This window comes from Poecilia reticulata, chromosome 10 (genome assembly GCF_904066995.2).
Source record: "Poecilia reticulata chromosome 10, P_reticulata-male-v2, whole genome shotgun sequence".
In the NCBI taxonomy this organism is placed as follows: domain Eukaryota; kingdom Metazoa; phylum Chordata; class Actinopteri; order Cyprinodontiformes; family Poeciliidae; genus Poecilia; species Poecilia reticulata.
Window position 1 is genome coordinate 1183880 of NC_088839.1, and position 25512 is coordinate 1209391.

A 25512-nucleotide genomic window follows, 5' to 3' on the forward strand; every position below is an offset into this window, starting at 1 on the left:
GCAAGTGATGGCATCTGCAGCAGCACTGCAGCAATGTAAGCAATCACGTTACATTGCTTAGCCAATCAGAGGATCACGTTACATTGCTTAGCCAATCAGAGGATCACGTTACATTGCTTAGCCAATCAGAGGATCACGTTACATTGCTTAGCCAATCAGAAGATCACGTTACATTGCTTAGCCAATCAGAGGATCACGTTACATTGCTTAGCCAATCAGAGGATCACGTTACATTGCTTAGCCAATCAGAAGATCACGTTACATTGCTTAGCCAATCAGAGGATCACGTTACATTGCTTAGCCAATCAGAAGATCACGTTACATTGCTTAGCCAATCAGAGCTGCGGAGGAGCCCTGATTGAAGGATCCACTCTCAGCAGGGATTTGAACTTGTGTCTTTATTTACTTCAGCAAAGTTCAGTTTTTACCAAATTCTGTAGCTTTCGGTGTACTTCTAAATCTGCTCCTTAGTCACATCTTTTCAGGGTTTCTACTGCCTCTAGTGGCGTGGGGGTGGTAACACAGCTAATATAATTACATCAGAATACCGCAAAGTATTATTTATTATAAATTTTTCATTCTCTGAAGAATGTAGAGCTAATTTAATGACCTAAACGAGACCTTAAAGTGGTTCCAGTTTCTCTCGATGGCCAACCTGTTGAAACTGTGGCAAATTTTAAATACCTTTGGTCGTTCCTGGACAGTCAGCTCAACTTTGCTGAAAACACTGACTATATTTAGAAGAACTGTTCTCAGAGACTAAGAAGACTTAATGATCTTCTTAAAGTGACCCAACTATTGCCTAGTTGGGTCAAATGCCTTGAATTAAAAAAAAACAAACAAAAAAACATTTTATTTAGGGTTCAGTGAATGCACATATGAATCTGGTGGGTTCGGTACCTCAAAAAAGGTTAAGAACAACTTCTTTAGACATTCATCCGGGAGCTTCGACTAGGGTTCCCAAGGGACCAGCCCCTATACATTTAAAGCTGCGGGGGCAGCGTGTCGGTTGGTCTGTTACCCAGAAAGCAGTTGGGCACAATATTGCAACACCGTGAGTGAAACAATGACTGGGACAGCTGCTATATAAAGAACTCAGGGAACACTTTTTATTACGGAACAAATCATGTCCCGAATAGGTTCAATACGGGACGGGTGGCAACCGTAACTGCATCTATTCTATCGGTGCGCCTTATAGTGCGGAAAATACGGTATTTTAAAGACTAAAATGAGAAAGTTAACAAATAACATGAATGCAAACTATCAAATTTAGGCAAAATCTTTTTTTTTTTCAGTATAAGACATACAATAAATGGCAGGAGGCTGAGGAGCAACCAGAGCAAAACCACCAGGCTGAGGAACAGTTTCTAACCTTCAGTCGTCAAACTGCTCAACTCAAGCTGCACTAAATACAGCTTCACCTCAGAGATTATTTACACAGACACATAAACTACATATACATCACTTAAAATACTTTATTGTTCGTTTATATATTTATCTATTTTTTGTGTAGTAAATTCTTAATCTGGGACCTGAGTACAAATTTCGTACCACAAATGATCAAGGTGGTATGACAATAAAAAAAATCCTTCAATTCTTGAAAAGTCCTGAGAACAGAACCAGTATTCTTAATTCCCTCCTCGTCTGTCTGTTAATTCTGATGGATTTGTAGAGTAAGTTAATTTGTATGTTTGTCATATATTTTCCATTTTCAAGAGATGCATATTGTTGGATTTTATTTTAGAACAAAACATTGGTTTAAATTTTATTCATCTTTGTTCCTGACATGTTTGTTGTGGTTCTTATTTTTATGACACTATGTAAGCTAATGTGATCTCTATCAAAGCTCTGAGGCCACAAAATTGCAACATTTATGCATAGTTTGATTATTAAAACATGAGTAAAGAAAAAAGTGACACAGGATTACCTTTTGGTATGTGGTATTTTTAGGCCACAGGCTGACTACTGGTCCTCTGTCCATCATCTTCACAATGTCTGACATGTCTATATATTTGTCCAATTCTATCACCTTCTCCATCCACTGGATCTTTGTCATACCATGGTCTGAAAATAACATCACATTTAGCTGATTCTCCAGGTTGCTGTCCTGAAAGAAAATAAGCAACACAAAATTATAAACACACACACACACATATACACACACACACACATATACACACACACTTATTTCGCTTGTGAAATCAGTATAGCTGATTGTGTTGTTTTTTTTCCCATTTAACCGTTTATTGAAATTTTTCACATTTGTTTACATATCTGAACATTCCACTTTAAACATCGCACAACACAAAACCTTTTGCTTGGGAGCCGATCCTCTATTTGAGTTTTGTCCTATCTGGTATGTCTAGCTTGTCCTCTATTTGTTCTCGCTGTCTTTTGTCTTGAATGTTGTTCATTTCATCCACTTTTCTTCCATTTGTGTTTGCTGAAGTCTCAATCGATGTGTCAGTTTTTCCATAATGTAGATTTCTTCTATTATTCCAGTCCATTGTTCTTGACAAGGGAGGTCTGTCTTTCCCCAATTCCTTGTAATAGCTTTCTTGCAAGCTATTAACATTATCTTTATCAGATACCTGTCTTTCACCCTTACATTGATATTGTTAAAATTGCAAAGATACAGTACCATGCTGCTCATAGGAATATCCTATCCCAGAATCTTCTTCACAGTTTCATGCACATTTTTCCAAAGTTCCAAAATATGTGTGCATGATCGGCTTTCACTGGTCCACAATTCCTCCAACATCCCATATTTGTGCCACTATATCTATTCTTGACTTTAGGCGCAATGAAAAATCGTATTAGATTTTTCCATGTGAATTCCTTCCATATCCGTGAATTGGTGGATGTCTGATGTGTTTTCCACATATCTAACCAATCCTCGTCTGAAATTGTCACGTTAAGCTCTGATTCCCATTTTTCTTTTATGTATTTAGTCGAATTCTTGATCAGTTTTTGATAGAGTAGAAATGATTTTAATTTTTGTTCCACTGAGTGAATTTATCACAATTTGAATCGCACCATTCACTTCCACAGAAGGATCCCACTTGATTTCTGTTCTATAATAGTCTCTTAATTGCAGGTACCTGTAAAATTCATGTTTATCCAAGTTATACTTATCCTTCATTTTTTGAAAACTCTCAAGCTCCCCATCATTCTGAAGTGTGTACCATCCTGTGACCCCCTTGTTCATACATCGTTTAAACCCTTTATCATATATTGCTGGTTTGAAATCGCCATCATATTCTACCCATCTGAGCACTTTCATTTCTTTTTTTATCCTGTATTTTTTTAATTTTCTCAACCATAAATCCAGTGTAAACATTGTGATTGGGTCCATGTATTTCTTGATTTTTATACCCATCTTCATCCCCAATAACACTTTGAATTGGGTATCCTCCAAATTCTTTTTCTATATCTTTCCACTTAGCTATATAGTCTGGTGCGCACCAGCATATAATATGCCTGAGTTGGGCTGGACAGAAGTACTGTCTTAAATTTGGGAGACCCATACCCCCCTTATCTTTCGGTAGTTGAAGAGTTTCATATTTAACTCTAGGTTTTTTTGCCAGCCCAAATGAATCTTGATATCATCTTGTCCCAGATCGCAAATTGGTTTTGAGGGACCTCTATTGGTAATGCCTGAAACAAATATAATAGTTTTGCTTGCACATTCATTTTAACAATATCAGTTCTTGAATTCAGATCTAAAGGCAAAGTAGTCCATCTATCTATATCATTTTGTATCTCTTGGCTTATTTTATCTTAATTTGCTTTGTACAGCAAAGATAACCCTTTAGTAATGTTAACCCCTAGATATTTAATTTTCTTCATGTTCCATTTGATGGGAAATGACTCCTGTATTTCTTTTGTTGGGATGTAATTGAGTGCTAGAATTTGTGTTTTGGTGATATTAATTTTATATCCCGAAAGATAACCATACTTTCCAAAAAGATTAATCAACTCTGGTAGAGAAAAGTTACATCGTCTGCAAAAAGCCCTATTTTGTGTTCCTCTCCATTTATTATAACTCCCTTAATTTAATCGTCTCGTCGTACTGCTTGTGCCAGAGGCTCTATAAAGAGGGCGAACAGTGTAGGTGATAGAGAGCACCCCTGTCTGGTTGATCTTTGTATGTTGAATTTATCGGCCAGGCTTCCATTTACTTTGACTCTCGCTGTGGGGTGTTGATATGTGTTTATACACTGTATTGATTTATTACTGAATCCAAATCGTTCTAACGTTTTATATAGAAAATCCCAATTTACCAAATCAAATGCTTTTTCTGCATCAACACTTACTAGTATAGTACTTTGTTTTTTCTGCTGTGCTTGATCTACTATATGTAACACTCTTCTAATATTATCGTGTGTCGTGTGTTTGACGTCCTCTCATAAAACCTGTTTGGTCTTCCTCTATCAATTCTGTTACAAAGGTATTTAATCTATTAGAAATAATGGATGTGTATATCTTGTAATCTACATTTAATAATGAGATTGGTCTATAATTGCTAGTGTTCCTGATCTCTTCCTTGTTTTGGTATGACTGAGATGATGGCTTCACTCCATGACGGAGGTATTTTGTTATTAAGAGTCCAATTGAAAGAAGCTCTAAGTATCGGTGCCAACTCTTCTCTAAAAGTCTTATACCACTCTGCCGGGTATCCATCACTGCCTGGCGATTTATTATTTTTTTATGTATTTATTGCCTCTTTTACTTCCTCTATTGTGATTGCTGCTGTCAGTGTCTCATTTTGTAATTTGCCAATTGTTGGTAAATCTAATGCATTTAAAAAGGTTCTCATTTCTTCCTTATGTGCAAATTCAGGCTGTGTAAACAGTTTCTCATAATATTCTTGAAAAATGCCCTCTATTTCCTCTGGATTATCTGTTAGTTCACCTGTGTAGGGGTTTCTAATTTTATATATCGCATTAAGCATTTCTTGTTTGCGTATCCGTTTAGCTAACAGTTTCGCTGCCCTTGAACCTGCTTTGTAGTAATTCTGTTTCAGAAATGTGTTTTTTTTTTCAATCTCTCCTATTAGTATGTTTATTTTGTTTCTTATTATCTTGGTTTCTTGATATACCTTTGGGTCTTTAGTTTTCTGACATTCTTGTTCTAATTCCCCAAGTCTCTCTGTATTTGTCCTGTATGTCTGTAATTTAATTCTTTTATCATGTGCAGTTTCAGCTATTGGCTTTCCCCTGATGACAGCCTTCATTGCATCCCATAATATTGTCGGGTCTACAGTTCTGTTATTTTCTTCATTATATCATTTTATTTCTGCTTTATCTTTTCTCTCAGGTGTTCACTATTCAATATTCCCACGTTCAGTCTCCATGCCATATTTCGTTTCCTGTTACTTAAATCTTTAAATAAATCTGATTATGGTCAGAAACATCTGCCACCCCTATCCTGCATTCCTTCACTCTGTGTTTGTCATCTACCTTAGTTAAAAAATATCTATTCTTAAATGTATTCCATGAGCAGCCGAATAATGCGTAAAGTCTTTTTCTAATGGATGTAGGCTTCTCCATATATCCGTCATTCCCATTTCTTCTAATGAGAATTTTATAAATTTTGATACCTGCATTTTAGTTTTTTTGTGACTCGTGTCCATGTTATGGTTCAGGACTACATTTAAATCACCTCCACAAATTAGAGTTTCTTCTGTTTCTACTGCTATTAAATCAAATAGGTTCTTGAAGTTTTTGTTACTCTCTGGGGGTGCATATACATTTACCAAGGTTATTAATTCATTTTCTATTCTTCATTTTAATATTATGTATCTTCCTTCTTTATCTTTTAATTCCTTTTTGTAATCAAATTGTATTGTGTTCGAAATGAATATTGCAACTCCTCTTCTACGCCCCTCTTTATATAAACTGTAGTACAAATTCCTGTAGCCATACTTTTTTAATTTTTCATGTTGTTTTGGGTAAATGGGTCTCTTGTAGGAATATAATTTGTGCCTTTTCCTTTTTCAGTTTTGTCATCACCCTTTCTTTTTTACTCAATACATTCAAACCATTCACATTCAGCGACATTATCTTGATATCAGCTATAACTATGGTTTACCAGTCCCTGCAAATATGCTCCTAAGCAGTGGTGGGAAGTAAGTATAATTTTCGTGTATCTGTACTTTACTTAAGTAGATTTAATAATGGATACTTTCTACTTTTACTCCACTACATTTTACAGTAAGTATCTGTACTTTCTACTTCACTACATTTCTACAAACTGTCTCGTTACTCGTTACATCCACGTCTCGTTGCTCTTTTTGTCCGTTAAAATGTGAAGTTCAGGGATTTAAGGTGGCGCCGTAAAATCCCAGCAATAACGTGACTTAGTGTCTGTTGTCACCCATCGGCTCCACCTTTACTCGCACGCGGAGCTCCAGACATGCGCAGTGGTTTCCTCTGAGCGGGAGAAGATGTCTGTCTAATGTCAGTTATATAATAGCTGCATAAATCAAACGATATGGCGACATGTAAAATCAGCAGCGCTTCGCTTTCAGACGGTGGGACTTCATCCAACTTTTAGCGTCACTTGGAAGGAAAGCTTAAAGAAAGGTAAGATCTGTGGACGTGATGCTAGCTAAGCTAGCTGTACTGACAGAGACACGCATGTTGCATCTGCGATGAAAATAAATTGTCACTCATGCGCTGAATTATTGTGTGGAGGTTTTGACTGATGTGTCGCAAATATGGGACAACGCTATGACCAAAGTCTGCATTGATATGACATTCAGGAACCATCCAATTTTTCTGGACGGATCTTTACTGATCAAATTTATTTCAGCTCTAAGTATTTAATATCTAGGTGTTTTATGGTAATGTGGATCTTTCAGATCAATTTGAGAAGCAATTTTGATAGGTAAAATTTTGGATTGAGGGCTCAGTGGGCTCGTTGAATCTGGAGATCGATCCCCTCCGGAAGTTCGAGCTCCTTTTTAAAAAGTTGCTCCAGAAATGTAACCCTTCTAGATCTTCTGGTAAGCCGAAGATTCGGATATTGTTTCTCCTGGCTCTCCCTTCGAGATCGGTGAGTATTTCCTGCATTCGCTGTGTTTGTTCCACCATCTTCGTTGCCACTTTGTTCTCATCCGTCTTCCACTCCTCCACCTCCGCCATGTGCGTCTGTGCCTCGCTTATGCTCCCTTGCTGTGCCTGTAGCTCCCGGTCGTTCTCGGACCATTTCCTGTCGAAGATTTGTTATTTCTTCCTTAATTTCTTTCTTCAGTTCGTTTTTGAACGCGGCTAGCTCCTTGCACAGCTATTGTTTAAGGGCTTTAATATCACTTCTAATAGCTGTGAGCCCATTTTGGAGCGTTTCCGTGTCCTCGAGTTCTTCTATTTTCTCTGTTGGGACTTTTTCGTGTGTGTTCAAAGATTTCTTCCGTTACAGGCAGCTCTTCGGTTCCGTTTTGCTTTTTATAGTTTTTCCGGCTTCTTTTTTTGCTCAACCCACTCATGCCTTAGTTTTATCTATCGAGTTCCAATTTAGTTGTGGGCATTTTTAACCCGACTCTGGTGAGCTAACTTGCTACGCTCCTACTTCCTCCGCCATCTTCCCAGAAGTCCAGCTGAATGTGTTTTTAACATTCATATCGACATGAAACTCACACCTGTAAGAGCCCCAGTGGTTCCCAGACAGAAATAAATTAAAGCAAGTTAATTTCTTAAATGAAGTGGCATAGTACACGGAGTAAGTTTTGAAAGCATACTGTGTAAAAAGGCCTAAAACCAGCTAGTTTAACAATAAAGGCTTGTAAAAAGGTTTGTAATTTCCAAATCCTTGTGCAATGCATGTGTAAAGTTTCTCAATATGATCAAAGTCTGGAAGTTATTACCAAAAAAGTATACTGCTCAAAAAATAAAGGGAACACTTCAGTGTTCACCTAAATGTTGAAGTGTTCCCTTTATTTTTTTGAGCAGTGTATTGTCCACAAACTATGCAAGACATTATTTTAAGTTTGTTTAACACTTTAGTGTTTGCACATCATCTGGACAATTTTGATGTGCTGGGGCTTTAGTGCGTTCCTTTTGACTTATTAAAGAAAAAAAATATGTAGAACAGGGAGAAATCTTCATTTTAAACATTTCAATATATGTGTCTGAACTGAAGTGAACAGTCTTGACACTCGTCTTACCAAAAAGAAGCATACATCAAGTACATAGATATACATACTGTATAAAGGTAAAAACCTGCAAAAGCAATAGTGATGTTATTACCTTGATTTTTTGGTTTAGGATCTGCATGGTGAGATCGAGGTGTTGCACAGCTGTTTTGACCTGAAGAGACTCTGGGCCAAAGTGATGTCCTTCCACATCTATTTTCTCATAATAAACAGCTGCCATGTCTGCTTTTCCTGAACTAAAAAAAAAACAAATCTCTAACCAATAGTATTGAAAAAATGTATATTAAAACAAATGAAGCAATACATAAAGAGCCTCAAGCATGTTGCAGAGGAGGGTGGGGCTGGCGGCTTGAGACCTTGCCCCTTTTATCCTTGATGCCCCAAGTGCCCTTTTTGAGGGTCCCCCCCCCAATTTTCTCCTTTTTTTCACATTTTTTTATCTGTGTGTCGGGAGACCTGCTTGTGCCCCTCAACAATAATATTTAGCTAAATATAACAATTTAGCATTAGTCCGGCTACCCTTGGGGGGTTATGGTCAAGAATACTTTATTTTCAACATACACTTGTCTGTGAATAAAGATGCAGGTCTGATGTTGAAGTTAAAAAAACCATTTCTATTTATTTTTGTAATTGTCCTTGTAAATGCAGCATTTCTGTGTTTGCAGGCCCAAAACACAGAAATGGTTCAGCTGCAGAAAAAACGTTTGACTTTAATTTCATCATTCTGCCCCAGTGCTGGACTAAATGCCCAACAAAGTTATTCATTGTGTCGACTTTTTGGGAATTTGTAAGACTTGATTGAACTTGCATTTGTAAATAATACATTTTTAAAAAGGAGAGGGGAAAAAGGCAGTAGTATGGGACTGAAGCCACAGAAAAAATATATTTGCAGTGACTTTTGAGTTGGGAATAATAATTTACAAACTGTAAGTCATATATGGAATTCCGTCAAAAACATACACATTTTACGCAAATTATGTGTGCGTGACAAAAACCAAAACCACACACACACACACATATATATCCATCCTCACCTCCTCTATCACCACATGGTACACAGGGGCCACAACCAGGAACAGACAGACAAAATCGCATTGTGAACACAACCCCCAACCTTTAAAGGACCGGTACTCCATCAGAATTCTACATACATTGTATATTTTTGTTTTTCATGTTTTATTTATTATTATTTATTTACTTTTGTGCCATTACATCAAAGCAATTTCCTAGGCTTTAAACATGTTTATTAGCTATGGCAATAAAATGATTCTGATAATTTTCTTTATAAGATTTTTATTTACTGTTGACACAATAAATTGCGATTGAAGTTTGAAAACCCCCAAACTTCTAGTATCCATATTATTTTTACTAAACTATCCACTGTGGTGTATTGATGAATAGCAATACATCAATAATGTGGCCAGCAGGACAGGAACCCTGGGAAACTGTATGTGCATGCTGAGAGTATTTTTCTTTTTGTTAATAAATCCCACAATTTAGCAAAAAAAAAAGTGAACCTCTTTTACCAGCGAGTATTACATGTGTTGCCAAAGACTTATAGATTTTACTTTATAAAATCTTTATAAGATATTATGTTTGAAAAAAATGTCTTCTTACCTCAAGGCAGCAAGTGAACTGTTTATTGAATGTATAAGATCTTCTTTTGATGGACTGTCAACATATTCTTCGCAGAATTCTGGACGGACATTCAGAATTTCCACTTCACAGCCTAAAAACAAGTATAGGAAATCATTGTGCCCGTTATGTTAAAATAACTAATATCACAGTTCAGATGAGTATGATTAGACTTGGATTTACTTTAACCTGAAATATATAATAGATTTGACCTTCTTTGAATCTTTGTTGTCTCTATAACAAACACAATTTTATTTCTATTCATGTTACATTCAACAGGTCCATGATAAATTGACCTGTTGAGGCAAAAGGTACAAATGCCCCAATGCATTTCAGCCCCGATACATTGGGACTGAAATGTATTTAAGCCCCAAATTGATCATACATCTGGCAGATTTAGTTTTAAAGTAAGTTTAATTAGACCAACAAGTTTCTTCTGACAAGAAATTCTAACATTTTGATCAGCAAAGCCAGAATTCAGACTGGCTTTGCTGAATTCAGAATGTAATATGCAGATTGTGAATGGAGCTAAACAACAGAGTAACAATAGAGAGGCCTGCTGTGCGAATGCAGAAGTCACATCAACAGGAGTTTTCTTTTGTATGTTTGAGCCGCTTTAGTAGGCCCGAGCAGTGGATGTGAACGCGCCGATCTACGTTTTCGCATGCACCTGAATAATGTGTAGTTGCGCCACTAGCTGGACACCACACGGCACGACGAACCCGATCGAACCGTTACACCTAAGATTTCTGTCGGCTAATGTGTCTCTCAGGTTTTGGAAATGGGTCGACAACTCGTGTAATGTGCGCCGGACATTAGACTAAGGAAATGAGGAAGGGAGGGTCAGTGGAGAGCACCGGATCTGAGCCTTTTTTCATTCAGTGTCATCAACAAAAAGAAAAAAGGCCGGAAGAGACGATAAAGACAATAATTAAAAAGAGGTCGATAGGTTTAATTTAACGTCCGATTAATTGATTTATCGTTTATTGCGACAGGCCTACTTGGAGGTATGCCCAATGTAGAGGGAGGTGTCCATTTTGGGTCAAAGAATTCTTTTTTTTGCCATTTCTCATGTTAAAACCTTGAACTTTGGCGAATTTCTCCTAGGGATTTCAAGTTATCAGCCTCACTTTTGGTCAGTATGTGTTTAAGGGATGGGGGATTAAACATGATCAAAATTGTGACTTTTTGAGCATCTTTAGGGGACGTGGCCAAATTAAGACGATCTCATATCAGAAGAAAATAAGTTGACCTCATTTGCTTTAAAGCACATGGGGCCTCATGCATAAAGTGTGCGTGCGCACAAAAAAGCAAAAAATGTGCGGTCCCATATTTTACGCAAAAGTCGGCATGTATAAAAATTAACTTTGCGTCAAGCTTTGCGTAAATATACGTACACTTTTTCGCTGGCGTGAAAATGTGCGGCAGCCACGCAAACTTTTTCTGTGAGCAATATCAAACTACAAAACATCAAAACTAAATACACTGAAGTCTGAATACATTTGCTGTTATTTAGACCAAGAAGCACCAAACTGATGTTTTTCATGATTTCAATATTTTATTGCTTCAACGTAAACGATGAAACTGAACCACATTTATCCTCAGACAACAACATAACATGCACACAAAATAAAGAAAATAAAAATAAATGTGAAAACCTCGCTCGAATGTAAATAGTAATTTTCCTCAGTTTTTGTCTTATAAAGATGTAACGCATTGGTCCGTCAGCCGAAGCGCAAGAAATGCATCTATGGGGTAATTTCATTCTCACTAAAAGAAGAAAACAGGGTTGCATCAGCAGATTAACTCAAACCTGCTGATTAAAAATAATCAACAGGTTTGATTATTTTTGAAAAATAATCAAACCTGTTGATTATTTTTAAGGTGATCAAGGTGTGTATGCAATCACACGTATCAGTAGCTGCGCAAAGGTGAGCCGCATAATTGTGGAGAGCTTTGGCTCTGATGGAGAACATCATCAATGGAAGGATTCAGAGGGAGCGTTTGATCAGAGATCATATTTATCTGATGGGAAATTTTGATGATGGTTTATTAGCGTTAGATTGCTCAGACTGATCATCCTGGATCTCTGAGCAAAACCTAAAGAAGGAGCCATGCGGTACCGGTACCAGTCCAGCTGCAGCCATTCTTCAGTCGAGCCGCATCGTGCAATACATTCGCACAATCACTTTATTTTTTATTATTTTAATTAGTTTTTTTATTTTTGTGAGGTGACAGTATGTGCCCTTCAAAGCACCTTTTAAATAAAATACATAATTATTATTATAAATACTTAAACTGCTACAAACAAGGACGTTGCCATGGTTATCGCTTCACGTGGTGGCAGACTTCCGGGCATTCATACTAATTTACATATGTATTTGTGGGTGGTGTTAAGAAAATATATTTAAAATAAGCTAGTTTTGAAATTTAACACGACTTGATTGAAATAGCCTAACTATAGTTTTAAAATGTATAACTTATTCTGGCCTATTGATCTTTATTTTACCTGTAGTTAAGGCAGATTGTTTGCCAAGATCTCTGATCTGCCCTTTGTCTGTCTGGGAAACAATCAGTAGGAAGTTCCAGCTTTTCACACTGATCTGTGAAAGACATAAACCAGCAGGAGTTTGGAGAAGCTCTCCTTAGACAATGGGAGCAAATGGCTGTAGAGAGAGGGTCAGAGACAGGTCCTGGTTGGATGAGCAAAGATACGCCTTATTTGAATAAATTAAAGAAAGGGAGATAAAACTTTCCACACAGAGTAACAAATCAGATTTGCGCTTGCAATTCTCCAAAGACGTCTTTGCTGTCTGTTTGTCTTTTTGTTTTTCTCAGGTAAATTCATGTGTTGTTTGTGCTCTGAGGTTTCTGATGTTATGTGATGTGCTTTTCTGGTGACAGTATGCATCTGTCTTGAATAAATGCTGATTATTGTGACGCTGTCATCTCTGTGTGATCTCAGTCCTTGCACACAGCATTTTCTGAATCCGGGCATAGGGAGGATATAACGAGTCAAAAGGTTTTTAAAGTTTTAGAATAATTTTTCCTCTCTTAATAGTGGCGACAGGGTGGACCAGCAGCTGCTCTCTATTTCCTGCAAATTAGGATTTATAAAGGAGAGGTGTGCGGCCACATGCGTGTGCATGGCTTTACACCTCCGGTTTTTTTTGTGCACCGCACTTTTCTAAATTTTCCCGTACTCAAGTTTTAGTGTCAAAACTGTGCATTCTTTTATGCATGCGGCCCCTGGAGTTTTTGGTGGAGGTCGTTTCTGTGGCGAAGTCACAGGTCATGCGGTTCCCATCCATCCATTTTCTTCCGCTTCATCTGGGGTCAGGTCGCGGGGGCAACAGCCTAAGAAGGGAGGCCCAGACTTCCTTCTCCCAAGCCATTTCTTCCAGCTCCTCCGGGGGAATCCCAAGGCATTTGTTCCCAGGCCAGCTGAGAGACATAGTCCCTCCAGCGTGTCCTGGGTCTTCCCCGAGGCCTCCTCCCGGTGGGACGTGCCGGGAACACCTCACCAGGGAGGCGTCCAGGAGGCATCCTTACCAGATGCCCGAGCCTCAACTGGCTCCTCTTGACGTGGAGGAGCAGCGGCTCTACTCTGAGTCCCTCCCGGATGACCGAGCTTCTCACCCTATCTCTAAGGAAGAGCCCATCCACCCTGCGGAGGAAACCCATTTCGGTCGCTTGTATCAGAAATCTCATTCTTTCGGTCATGGCCCAAAGTTCATGACCACAGATGAGGGTGGGAACGTAGATCGACCGGTAAATCGAGAGCTTCGCTGTTTGACTCAGCTCTCTCTTCACCACGACGGACCGGTACAGCGCCTGTTTCACGGCAGACGCTGCACCAATCCGCCTGTCAATCTCCTGCTTCCTTCTTCCCTCATTCATGAACAAGATCCCGAGATACTTAAACTCCTCCACTTGAGGCAGGACGACCCCCCTGACCCAGAGAAGGCACTCTACCCTTTTCCGGCTCAAGACCATGGCCTCGGATTTGGAGGCCATAGTCTCCAAATCCAACTCCCATGCATTTGGCTCTAAATTCCACATTCTTCAGCCAAGCTGCACCAAATTCACTGTGATCAGTCCTTGTCCACGCCTCGACAGGAACGTTGTCCAAAATTGGTTGGTTTGGCCTAATTTCTCCACAGTACCCCATAGAAATCTTTTTTTTAATCAGCCCAAAGCCATGCTGTGACTCACAATCATAAAATTCAGTACACGTGTGTATCTTGACAGGACCTACAAAAAAAGTCTCCTGGAGCCATGGTCCAAACCCCAAAAGAAGTCGGTCATTTTGGATGAAAGCTGCCATGTTGTCTCCGTTAGACATATTGTATCGGAGCAAAATCCTCTTACAGCTTTTGAGATACCAGCTCACAATCACTCAGCATAATATTGAGGTCAATAGTTATCAATTTCTTTTCCTATATCAAAGCATGTGGGTGTGGCTAACCCTCAAAATTTGACTATTTGTCATTAAACAAGTGTGCATGCCCCCTTTGAACAGGAAGTCACCTGTTTTCCTACTAGTGCTCCTCCTTTTACTTTAATTCATAGGTTTAAACTTGTGTATAATGACATAGAATACCAAGATGGTAAATCCTGTGGGTGTGGCTGAATGGCAAATTTTAATCCCCCACGTTTGAATACCGTTCCTTCTAAATCACATGTGTTGTGTGGGCCATTGAAAATGACGGTGTTGCATTGAAGGACGACATTTCCCTATTATAACTAACCATTCATTGTTGGTCTGGGTATTCAAATCTCAATAACCCAGTACTTGACTCTCCATCTCTTTTACTGTTGAGTATCGAAAAGTAAAATATAACACAATTTTGGATGCTCTGTCACAAGGCCCAATTGACATTTCAAACCATTCCCCACTCTCCTGTGCAGTTGTACTTTGGTCAATGCGAGACACTTCTCGTCAACTCCGAACATCTGGAAGGCTCAACAACAAGATTCTTTTGTACAAAATCTTTATCAACAAATAACAGATCACTACAGGAAACACCAACCATCAAGTACACCATTCTACAAGACGAATAGGGTTGTCCAATTACCACATAAAACTATTAGGTCTACATCCCTCCATCACTTCCTCCACAATTATTGCATCACAACCATAATGTCCCCTTATCTCGACATTTCGGATTATACAAAACCTATAAAGCATTGGTGTATTGGTCAGGGTTGAGCATGAATATTCGGGTCTACATGAGATGTTGCCAAGTCTGCCAAATGCACAAACGAGAAACTGACCTGCTGACTGAGAGAGCTTAACAGACAGAGGAAGACTTTTCCAAAATCTAGGTGCCGCCTCAGAAAAGGCTCTGTGCCCTCTAGTTTTTTACCTAGCTTTAGGGACAGGCATTAAAAGTTGGTGGGTGGGCCCTACAGCCCACCCACCAACTCAGGGTGGGCTGTAGGGCTACAAGAAATCACTTAAGAAAGAAGGGCCCATAGAGTTTAAACACTTAAAAACAATCAATAAAATCTTACATTTTATCCTAAAAACAGGGAGCCAGTGAAGGATGTGCAAAACCGGGGTAATAAATTTACGCCTCCTTGTTTTTGTCAACAGACAGGCTGCAGTATTTTGTATGCTCTGCAGTCACTGCAGGGAGCTCTGGTCCCACCCTAAATACAAACACTTACAATAATTTAAATAAGCCTCTCAAAATCAGACAGAGGAAGATAACATTTCATCTTGGCAAGGGTCCTCAGCTGAAAGAAATTGGCTTTAATAACAGCTTTGATATCAAAGATAACAAGGCTTAAATATTTAAACATTTAAATATGTTTAAATTTGATAAACATATTGATGAACTAATATGTTTATCAAATTTAAACATAGGATCAACAATCACACCCAGATTTTTCATGAATGGACAACAAAAGACAGTGGACCAAGCACACCTTCATGTCAAAGGAAGGAATTGCATTGACCAAACACTAAAATTTCAGTTTTTTCCTTATGCATTCAGAAGATTTGCTCTAAACTAGCACTTCTCTACGGGGACAGTACCGCCCCCCGGGGGGTGTTCAGAGGACGGCAGGGGGTGCTGGCGGATATTTTTACAAAAGGGGGGCGTTTGGTCGAAGGTAAACTTTACACCTTATATGCACAACAATACCAGTTTAGACTTTGAGCAACTTGGTAAAACTGTATTGTGTAACATTAAAACATGCTTGGCTGCAACTGTATCGATGGCAGCTCTTCTTCTCTTCAGTGTTTGTAGCTTCTTGGCGCAGCTCTGCTCCTGCTACTGGTAGCTTCACCGCATCAGTTCAGCGTTTCACCAGCTGATGACATTGCTGTGATTCACTTTGTCTGGTATTTTTGTACATATGTTTTGGCAGTTCTGTGATCATGTCAAAGCAGAAACTTATATTAAAAAGTCTTTTATTTCCATTTGATGGCTGCACGCTTCCATAGAAGGATAACAGAAAATCACTCATAAACATGTAATTACTAAAATTCCAATACCCTCACTGTGTATCCCCCTGAAAAATGAACCCATTTAAATAAAGAAATCCCTCCATGGGTGATACCACGATAGAGAGCGTTCATTTTATAGCGTTAACACGGTGCTGTAAGTGGTCCGGTATGAAACGGGTGTGATAGAACAACACAGCACTTTTAAATTTCAATAATCGGGATACCGAAATTGTTTCTGTTGTTTTAAAAGGTTTATGTCAGTCTGCCTTTTCCCCATCAATACGTTTCCCGAACGCTGCGCACCATAGGGGGTTAAAAAAAAAAAAAAAGACGCACACATTGCGCAAAACTCTGAAACAGGAGAAGCGGGACATAAAACGGAGCAACGAACTAGATGTGAATTATGGCATAAAAACAGAGAATCTGACGCTGAACAGTGAAAAATCAACACATGATGTGAAACATGACGATTAGGCGGCGCAGCAGGTGATGAGTGAAGATTACTGATGGTTAATAAATTATAAAATAAATCTAGCAACAGGAAGAAACTAAAGTGGACATAGCAATAAACCAAGAGAGGATAATAATCAAATGAAACTAAATGGAAATGAATGAAGAACAAAATGCAAGAATAAACTAAGAAACTAAAGTAAACAGAGAAATAAGCTGGTATGGCAAGACCTTTAGAGCAATAATTAATACAGAGACTGTATGGCAAGAATAAACAGACACTATTTCCAGATAAAAGGTCAAATAATATTGTTGAAGTGTCATGGGTTTGTTGAGACCACATCTAGTACTGAGGATAAATATATCTTACAGACCATAACAGTAAAGAATTGATCACTTATTTATGTTTTTAATTAGATTTGATATATTTATTTCTTTAATATTATTTTTCATGTCAGTGTTAATGTCATGAGGCTGATGACTCCATGACACTTTCAATTTGACTCATTAGGATTTGATTAAGAACCAGATTTGTTCTTTGTCATTTCTGTCCAGTAAAACTATTAATCTATAATCAATAGACAGATCTATATAAAGATATAATCCATGTTTCTGTCTCATATTTGTATGGCATTAAAAGGACCTGGAACTTTTGTTTTTCCACTGAAAGCTCTGGTTTGCACAATAAATGCCATGTGGGTGAAGTTTTATGGATGATACTCTGATGTCCCATTCTCCTGAAGGCAGCACAGAGCTGCACCACCAGAAACTGACAGAAACACTGAAGAGAAGAAGAGTTATGATTAATGTAGTTACAGTTCTATCCATGTTTTAATGCTGCAGCTCAGTCGTTTTGCAAATAGTTCAAAGTTTAAACTGGCATGTTGAACATCTTTTATCTGGTCATTTTGTGGAATATTTAACAACTAGAAAATGGCAAAGAATAAGAATATTTTTTCCACTCTGATTGGCTGCTGTTAGGCCTACGAATTTTAAGTTGAATCTTCATTACATTTTTCATAGACGCCTGTGAAAATAATTTCTATTCCCGTGACTTTTTTGTTCTCTGGGAAATTATTTTTGATGATGAATACAGAAACAAGCATAAAAATCAAAATATCTACAATAATGATAGTAACATTAACAATAAAATAATAGTCAGTGCAAAGTAGCCTACAAACTCTGGTGGTGGTGGGGCGGTGAGACCTGGATAAAGGGTAGGGGGCGCTGGCCTGAGAAACACTGCTCTAAACCATCCCTGAACATCCTGAAAACAATCCTGTAGCATATGTACAGCAGACTGGCTGTCATTTGTAGTTACAGGCAGATAGATTTGAATGTCGTCTGCAAAACAATGAAAAGATACTTTGTGCTTTATATAAATACACCCCAGAGGCAGCAGATACAAGGTAAAAAAAACAGGCACTAATATTGACCCCTGGGGAGCCCCATACTTCAGAGGAGACACAGAGAAAGAATGTTGTCCTACATTTACAAAAAAACTCCTATTTGAAAGATGGGACCGGAACCAACTTAGTGATGGACATCGAATACCAACAAGTGACACCAGACTGGACAAAAAAAATGCTGTGATCCATAGTGCCAAAAAGGAACAGACAAATCCAAAAGTAAAAGAACAGCTGATTTACCCTCATCAACAATTAACAGAAAATAATTTAACATTTTTAAAAGTGCTGTGCCACAATTTAAAGCCAGATTGAAATTTTTCACCAATATTATTCAGGTGAAGATAAGTCTGCAGTTGGACATAAACAACTTTCTCCAGACCTTTGGACATAAATGGCAATTTAGATATAAGTCTAAAGTTAGACAACGTATTGGAATCGAGGTTACTCTTTTTAATGAGCGGATGTACCACAGCATGCTTCAGAGTGGTAGGAAGACATCCAGACATCAGAACAGCATTTACCATTTTAGCAATACATGGACCAATATAGTCGATGACATCTATGAACAAACAACTGGGAATGGTGTCCAGAGGGCATGAAGAAGGCTTTAACTTTTTAACAACTTTAGACAAGTCACTAAGGGACACAGGCTCAAAACTTTCAAAAATCGCATGGCAAATGGGTTGAGCCACTGGATCCACACTAGAAAGAGGAGATGATCTAAGGAGGGTTGTGCCATTGGCTTAGACCGTTTCAGCCTAAAAAGGGCTGCTGAGTCCAAAATCTCTGTACAAATTTCATTGAAATTACAAATGAATTAATCTGTAGTGAGGCTTTGTGAGTCAAAATTATATGATTTGCTAAACATGCCAGAGAATAAAGAGGCAGTCTGGGAATTTATTATGCAAACTCACCGTGCTGGGGTGCAGGGGCTGATCACACTGTGGGAGGGTGTGTCCTTTTTCATGAGTCGCGCCCCACACTGACCGAGTCAGATTAAGAGTCAAATTTAACAACTCTTTGGCTAGTGATTTGGATTTACAACGGACATGAATACTGAAGTCCCCAACGATCAGAAATTATGTCTTAGCGATAGACCTGTCACAAAGTCTGTAAAATCCTGACTAAAATCTTTATTAAACTTAGGCTGCCCATACACCAGAATGCACAGGAGTGGGCTGTCCAGGTTGATCAGAAAAGTCTGTAGCTCAAAACTGGAGAAAGAATCTGCCACCTGCCGACAGGTGGCAGATTCTTTCTATATTATTGCCCATCATCCAAGGCGAGTGCAGATAGAGGCATTCGGGAGGTAGAAGTTCTGAGAAAGGGGTCGACTCACCAACTTGGAGTCAGATCTCCATAAGCAGAATGAAATCCAGTTTGCGCACGAGGCACACCACCAACCAAAAATGCAATATAGTCATTCTTATCAAAGTGTCTTGAATAGGAATCAAATAAACACAAACATATTTTTATCACATTTTACATTTCTTATTTCAAATTGCACTTAACATATTCACTTCAAAAATACACCTGAACAGCCACAACACTGTGGTGTTAAATTTAAAGAAGTTGTAGAAAACTTCAAAGTGTTTTACAGACTAATCCACAAGCATCTTATAGCCAGAATACAGAAAATAATTCTTATTCTGAATGAAGCAATAATATTTGGGAAACATTTCACTTCATATTCACTGTTACAATATGAAGAGTTGCCTGTACAAAATGTCAATATCTGTATATTTTACCCACCTGGTGTGAAACCTGAGCATGTTTGGATGAAAACAGCTGATTTCCTGGCAGAAATGGAAGAAAGACAAAGCTCTTCCTCAACATCTCAGGCTCTCTCTGGTTTTAGTTTTTATAGTAACCAGGCTTCAGAAGCTCACTTCACACAGACATGTTGTGGGAAATGGACTCATGTTCTTTCCAACTACTGCTGAGCTTCACTGTCTTTTCCATCACTGTCGTCAGTCTTGCTAGATTCAATGCTCTCACCGCTACCTGTAGCATTCATGCATCACTAATTCTCTTGTTTTAATGTAAAATGCTCTGTACCTACTGCCATCTAGTGGTAAGAACATTACATAATTACACAGTTAGTCTCTACCACAGCAGACACTAGAGGAGATGGCATTATTTGCAGATAATTCATTTTCAAAAAATCTTTTAAAACCAATTACCGTATTTTTCGGACTATAGAGCGCACCATACTATAAGCCGCACCTTCAAACTTTTTGGAAACACACAAACAAAAACAAAAAACTGGAAAGCTGCACCGGGCTATAAGCCGCTGGTTTCTCTGCTGCTCTCGGTTTTCCATAAGGACCCAGCAGAGGGCGGCGTCCTAATAAATCTGCTGGATACATTAAGGACGCAGCCCTCCGTCTCCAAAGCCAAACCATGGTTTCGTTCACACCGAGTTTATGTGCAGCGGCTCTATTTCCCTCCTGTAGTGCCAGATCGACAGGCCTCAACCTGAAAGCTGCATGATATGAATTTGAAAACATTTCTCTGTCGTGCCTGCTGCTAGCATGTGGTTGTTCTAAATGAAAACTAGCGCTTTCTTCTTTGATTTACAATTTACATGATTCTAATGATTCACTTCCTGCTAAAGAGCCCCCTGGTGGTTGAAGAAAAAGCCATAGAAAAGCTGTACCGGGTTATAATCCACATGGTTCAAAGCTTAGGAAAAAAGTAGCAGCTTATAGTCCGAAAATACGGTACGTGAAATTGGATAATTTCCACGGCACACCTGATGATCACTCACAGCACACTAGTGTGCCGTGGCACAGTGGTTGAAAAACACTGGGCCCACTCTACACCTGGGCAATTCAGGAGGCACAGGTGTAGAGTGATAGCTTCACAGACAGGTGGGGAGCTGCAGTGCAATGGCCAGAGGTATCCAAAATCCACAGTGTGGCATCCTCCTGTGTGCTTATGCAGCGGGGCCCACAGAGCCAGATGGCGCAGGCCGATATCCAGACACAGTGGCGCAAAAAGTGGGTATGCAGGGTATGCAACGCATAGGGGCGCAGCACCAGAAGGGGCGCCAAAACCCCGTCTGGAGGGGGCGGTGCGCAGATGATGTTTTCCCATACACTTCAGCACGCCTTAGGCTCCTTCACCTCGCGCACATAACGAGGCAAATGTAGCAAGTTTTACCCTTCACGTATCGTCGCCTCGGAGGGGGGTGGGGGGGTAAGAGGAGCGAGTGAGCGTCGCTCCTTCACCCTAATCCAGATCTCCATGCGGCCGGGCTCATGAACTCTGGCTGACTAAGCGGACAAAGCATTTCATATAGTTTGGTGCTGCGTGTAACCGGAAAAACAATAATAGAAATAATATAAAACCAGCATGAAGCGTGACTATGAGGCGAGAACGAAAGCTCCTCACTGGGCTGAACCTGCATGATGAGGTTAGCGGTGGTTCGTTAACCATTAACGCACCGGCCAACCGGGAACACATTCATGAACTTTACAGGGAAGACAGAGTCACATGCTGGGCAGCGTGTTGAGATGTAAACGCTGCATTTAATTCTTTGTTCACAATTAGAAATCATTCTCACCGCTCGCTCAACCTGCACCTCTGAAAGCGCGACTTCAGATGTAGATAGTAGATAGTTGTCCCCATGTCCCCCTATGGCATAATCTATGCCGAAATCTGTGAGCCAGATGCAATCATCAAAAGAGCCACAGGTTCCCGACCCCTGCCCTATGGGAACAACTGATCAGTTCATGCAGCATAATTGAATACTGTAAGCCAGGGGTGTCAAACTCCAGTCCTGAAGGGCCGCTGTCCTGCAGTTTTTAGATGTGCCACAGGTACAAAACACCTGAATCAAATGGCTTAATTACCTCCTCAGGTCTCCAGAGCCTTGCTAATGACTTAATTATTCTATTCAGGTGTGGTGCAGCAGAGGCACATCTAAAAGTTGCAGGACACCGGCCCTCGAGGACTGGAGTTTGACACCCCTGCCTTTCTTATGGTGGCCATCCTACTTTCTGCTATAATACAAGACTTTCATGAGGTTTTTTCATGTATGTTAATATCTCGTGAAATATCTGAAGTTTTATATATTTTTCTTTAGGTTAGAAATGCATCACAAACTTATGATATAAACAGAAACTTTCCAGAAATGAGAAAGAAAGAAAATATACATACAAACTATTGCTGAGTTATTATCATGGGGTAATAAGTCATTGACAGTTTTGTGTTGGTTGTCTCAGTGGTTTAAAGGCATGTTTTCATGTGTGGTTCCATCTCAACCTTACACAAACAGACAGAAACATGCAGTGGATAAATCAATTTTCAATCAGTATTTTGTACCAAAGAGCTAAGAATAAACACTGAGGGTTAAATGTGTAAACATTTGAAATATTGCAGTAAGCATATTGCGAGGGAACGCAAAAGTTTTGTGAGAAAACAGAAAAGAAAAAAAAATCCCCCATGTGCCCTAGAGGGCTGTGTAATAAAGAACCCCACAGAAGACTAGGTTTATTTATTTATTTATTTATTTTAGAGTTTTGTTATGGTTAGTTTCTTTAACTGCAGCTGTCAATTAAACTAAAAGGTAGGCTGCATTCACACTGCAGGCTGAAGTGACCCAATTCCGATTTTTATTGCCATAATGCGACCTGTACCTGATCTTTTCATGACAGTCATCATCATCATATCTTTATTCCAGACACAAAAAAGGTCCATAGTAAAAGGATAAGACAAGCAAAATAAGAGAAAAATAAAAATAAACATGGCACATAATATTATTCACTGAGTCACAAATTAATGATGATGCCAATGATTCCACAATCTGAACAACACAGGTCAAATTCTTTTCGAATGTGACGCAGGCCACTTGGATATCCAATATGTATCCAATTCAAATACGACCTAACGTCCAGGTCTCATTCCTGTGACCTGGACAGGAATGTCAGAAAAACAACAACCATGGCGGACTGTAATGAGGATAAGTTGTTAATATGCTGCTCCGGTCAGAAAACAACTTCAAAATTGTAAGCTATGCTCCACCGTTAGCATCCATGTTTACTTCCACAAACAGTGAGCACGCCCTCTATGTGTGACATTATTGCACACTCTACTGCGCATTCGTGACATTTTCAGGTCGTTTGCAGTTCACACTGGAGAACACATACAGGTCGCATATATTTGGAAGTGTGAATGACCACGGCAAAAAAATCCGATTTGACAAAAAAAAATCGGAATTGGACAACTTAGGCTGCAGTGTGAACGTAACCTTACAGTCTTGACAAAATTATGTGAGTCATTTTACAGACAAATTGTTCAGAAACGCCATGAAAATGGTCGGATCTGGATTTCTGGCTGCAGTGCACACTTCCAACACAGGGGGGACAGATTTTCATAGGGGAACGTTATTTCGCACAAGGCATGTTTGGTTTCAGCTTAGTGCACCAGAACCTGCTTCTACCTTATTTGCGCAGCAGCGGCTTGTTCTTCTTCACTTCCACCTCTGTGCCATAAATCTCTTGAGTTTGGATGTGGCACAAAGTGCACTGACGTGATATAATACAGCCGCCAGAAAAACAGAAACCTGTTGAGGAAAGCTACTACCATGGAAACAGATTTTATTCCTAAATGATTCAGTTCCACCCATCACCTAAAGTCTCTCCTCCTGGACCGACAGCTACTGCAAACTTGTAAGCGCTAGCCTAGCAAAATCTCACAGCCTGCGCAGCATGTTGCGCTGATATTGCTGGGTTTCAGACACGTGACCCGGATGACGCAAACTTCAGATGGAGGGCTGGATGAGGATTTCTCCAGTTCAAAACAAAGCAAAGTTGATCACAAGTATGCTAATGCCCTAAATGGACCTTACCACAGGGGCCGCGTTTCATTGGCTAGTGGCCATTTCACGTCACAGCACAGCTACCACGTGCATGACCGTCTCACAAAAATAAGCTACAGTAGTAAATACATGCTAATGTACATTGTGGACTAGCAGACCGACAGAAAGTTTTTGCGTCAGGACTCGATAAAGAATGGTTCTCCACTGTCAGTGGGGTTTCTGTACAGGCGATGTCAGGTATCCTGATCGTGTTTGTGGAACTAAAATTCACAGATTTCCAAAATCTGAAACGGAAAGTCTTGCTTGGATCAAAGCTTGTGCACGACTGCATTAGCAGCTCAACCGTCGTAGGATCAATAAGAACAAAGGAGTGTCTGCTGGTGTAAGTATTAATGCTTTGCTTTGAAAGACGCCATGTTTACATAGAAACTAAGCTCCGCGAGGCTTTGTTTGTGAGACATGCAGCCACGTGGGACTTTAGAGGGCGTTTCTGGGCGGAGCTTGGTAAGGTCCATAGGCTGGACCAGCTGAGGTATCACGAAAAAATATGCGTATATTTAGGATATGATCCGTATTATCTTAATGAAAAAAAAAAAAAAAAAGAAGAGTTTTCTTATAATCCTGAGAATTTACCCGGTGTTGAGGCGATCTACATAACCAACTACCTGGAGCTGTAGAGTTCATATATGACGAGCCAGAAAAATGTTTTAAAAAGCCTGGAGAATACAGTCGTTTAGTTTCAAGTTGGGTCAAGCATTTAGGATCAAAAAAAGCATTAAATGGCTGTCCACTTGTTTTTGCTGGTTGAGTAGTGAGTTGTGCTATTTTAAGTAATTAGTCTACGATAACGATGCTATCGCTAACAACAAACTAACCCATGTTAGTTTGTGACTCGGCACTGAGCTAGCAGCTAACATTAGCACTCTGGGGCAGGGATGTCAAAGTCAAATACACAGAGGGCCAAAAAAACAAATTTGCTACAAGCCGAGGGCCGGACTGGTTTAATGTTTATTAAAACATATTGAAATGATTGCACATAGCCTATTGAACCAAGACCTAACAGAGTGTATTATTTAACGATTAAATGAATAAAGCAATATTTTGTTATGGCTCTGTCAGTAACTTCAAGGGAAAACATTTTTCAAGAGGCAAACAGGAACAAATTTAATTGTTTTTAAAAACAAAATATGTTTCTTAATATCAAGATAAATGCATAAATCAAAGTGCATGCATTATAAACTGAAAATGCATTACTGTGCTGCTCTATGATCCTACCGATCACTGCTTTCAAATAGTAAAGTAAAAAATAAATCAAATCAGTTGTATTCTTTCTCATGGCTCTTATCTGCAATTTTACCTGAATCCATTCAACTGAAAAATAAATACAAAAAAATAAAATAAAATACAAAAATATATGGCACACAGACAAAACAATACTCCATTCAAAAAAAATCCACGTCTTTTAGAAACAAAGGTAAAATTTAACTGAAACTTATAAACTGAAAATACGTTACTGCTCTGTGATGCTCACTTGTCTGAGGCTGAGCCTGATACTTGGAGGTGTCTCATCTTTTGTACAAGT

General features: G+C 39.2%; 1 protein-coding gene across 4 annotated transcripts in view; it reads right to left on the reverse strand.

Annotated features, from left to right (window-relative positions):
* The window catches only part of enpp6 (ectonucleotide pyrophosphatase/phosphodiesterase 6), a 46970-nt gene that overhangs the window by 16775 nt on the left and 4683 nt on the right, over positions 1-25512 (reverse strand). For all 4 annotated transcript variants that reach the window (XM_081611880.1, XM_081611879.1, XM_081611878.1 and 1 more), the window contains exons 3-5: positions 9773-9884; positions 8250-8391; positions 1928-2107 (exon numbers count right to left, since the gene is read on the reverse strand). In XM_081611880.1, the coding sequence (XP_081468006.1) occupies positions 1928-2107; positions 8250-8391; positions 9773-9884 (434 nt within the window). The remainder of the gene's footprint in view (positions 1-1927; positions 2108-8249; positions 8392-9772; positions 9885-25512) is intronic.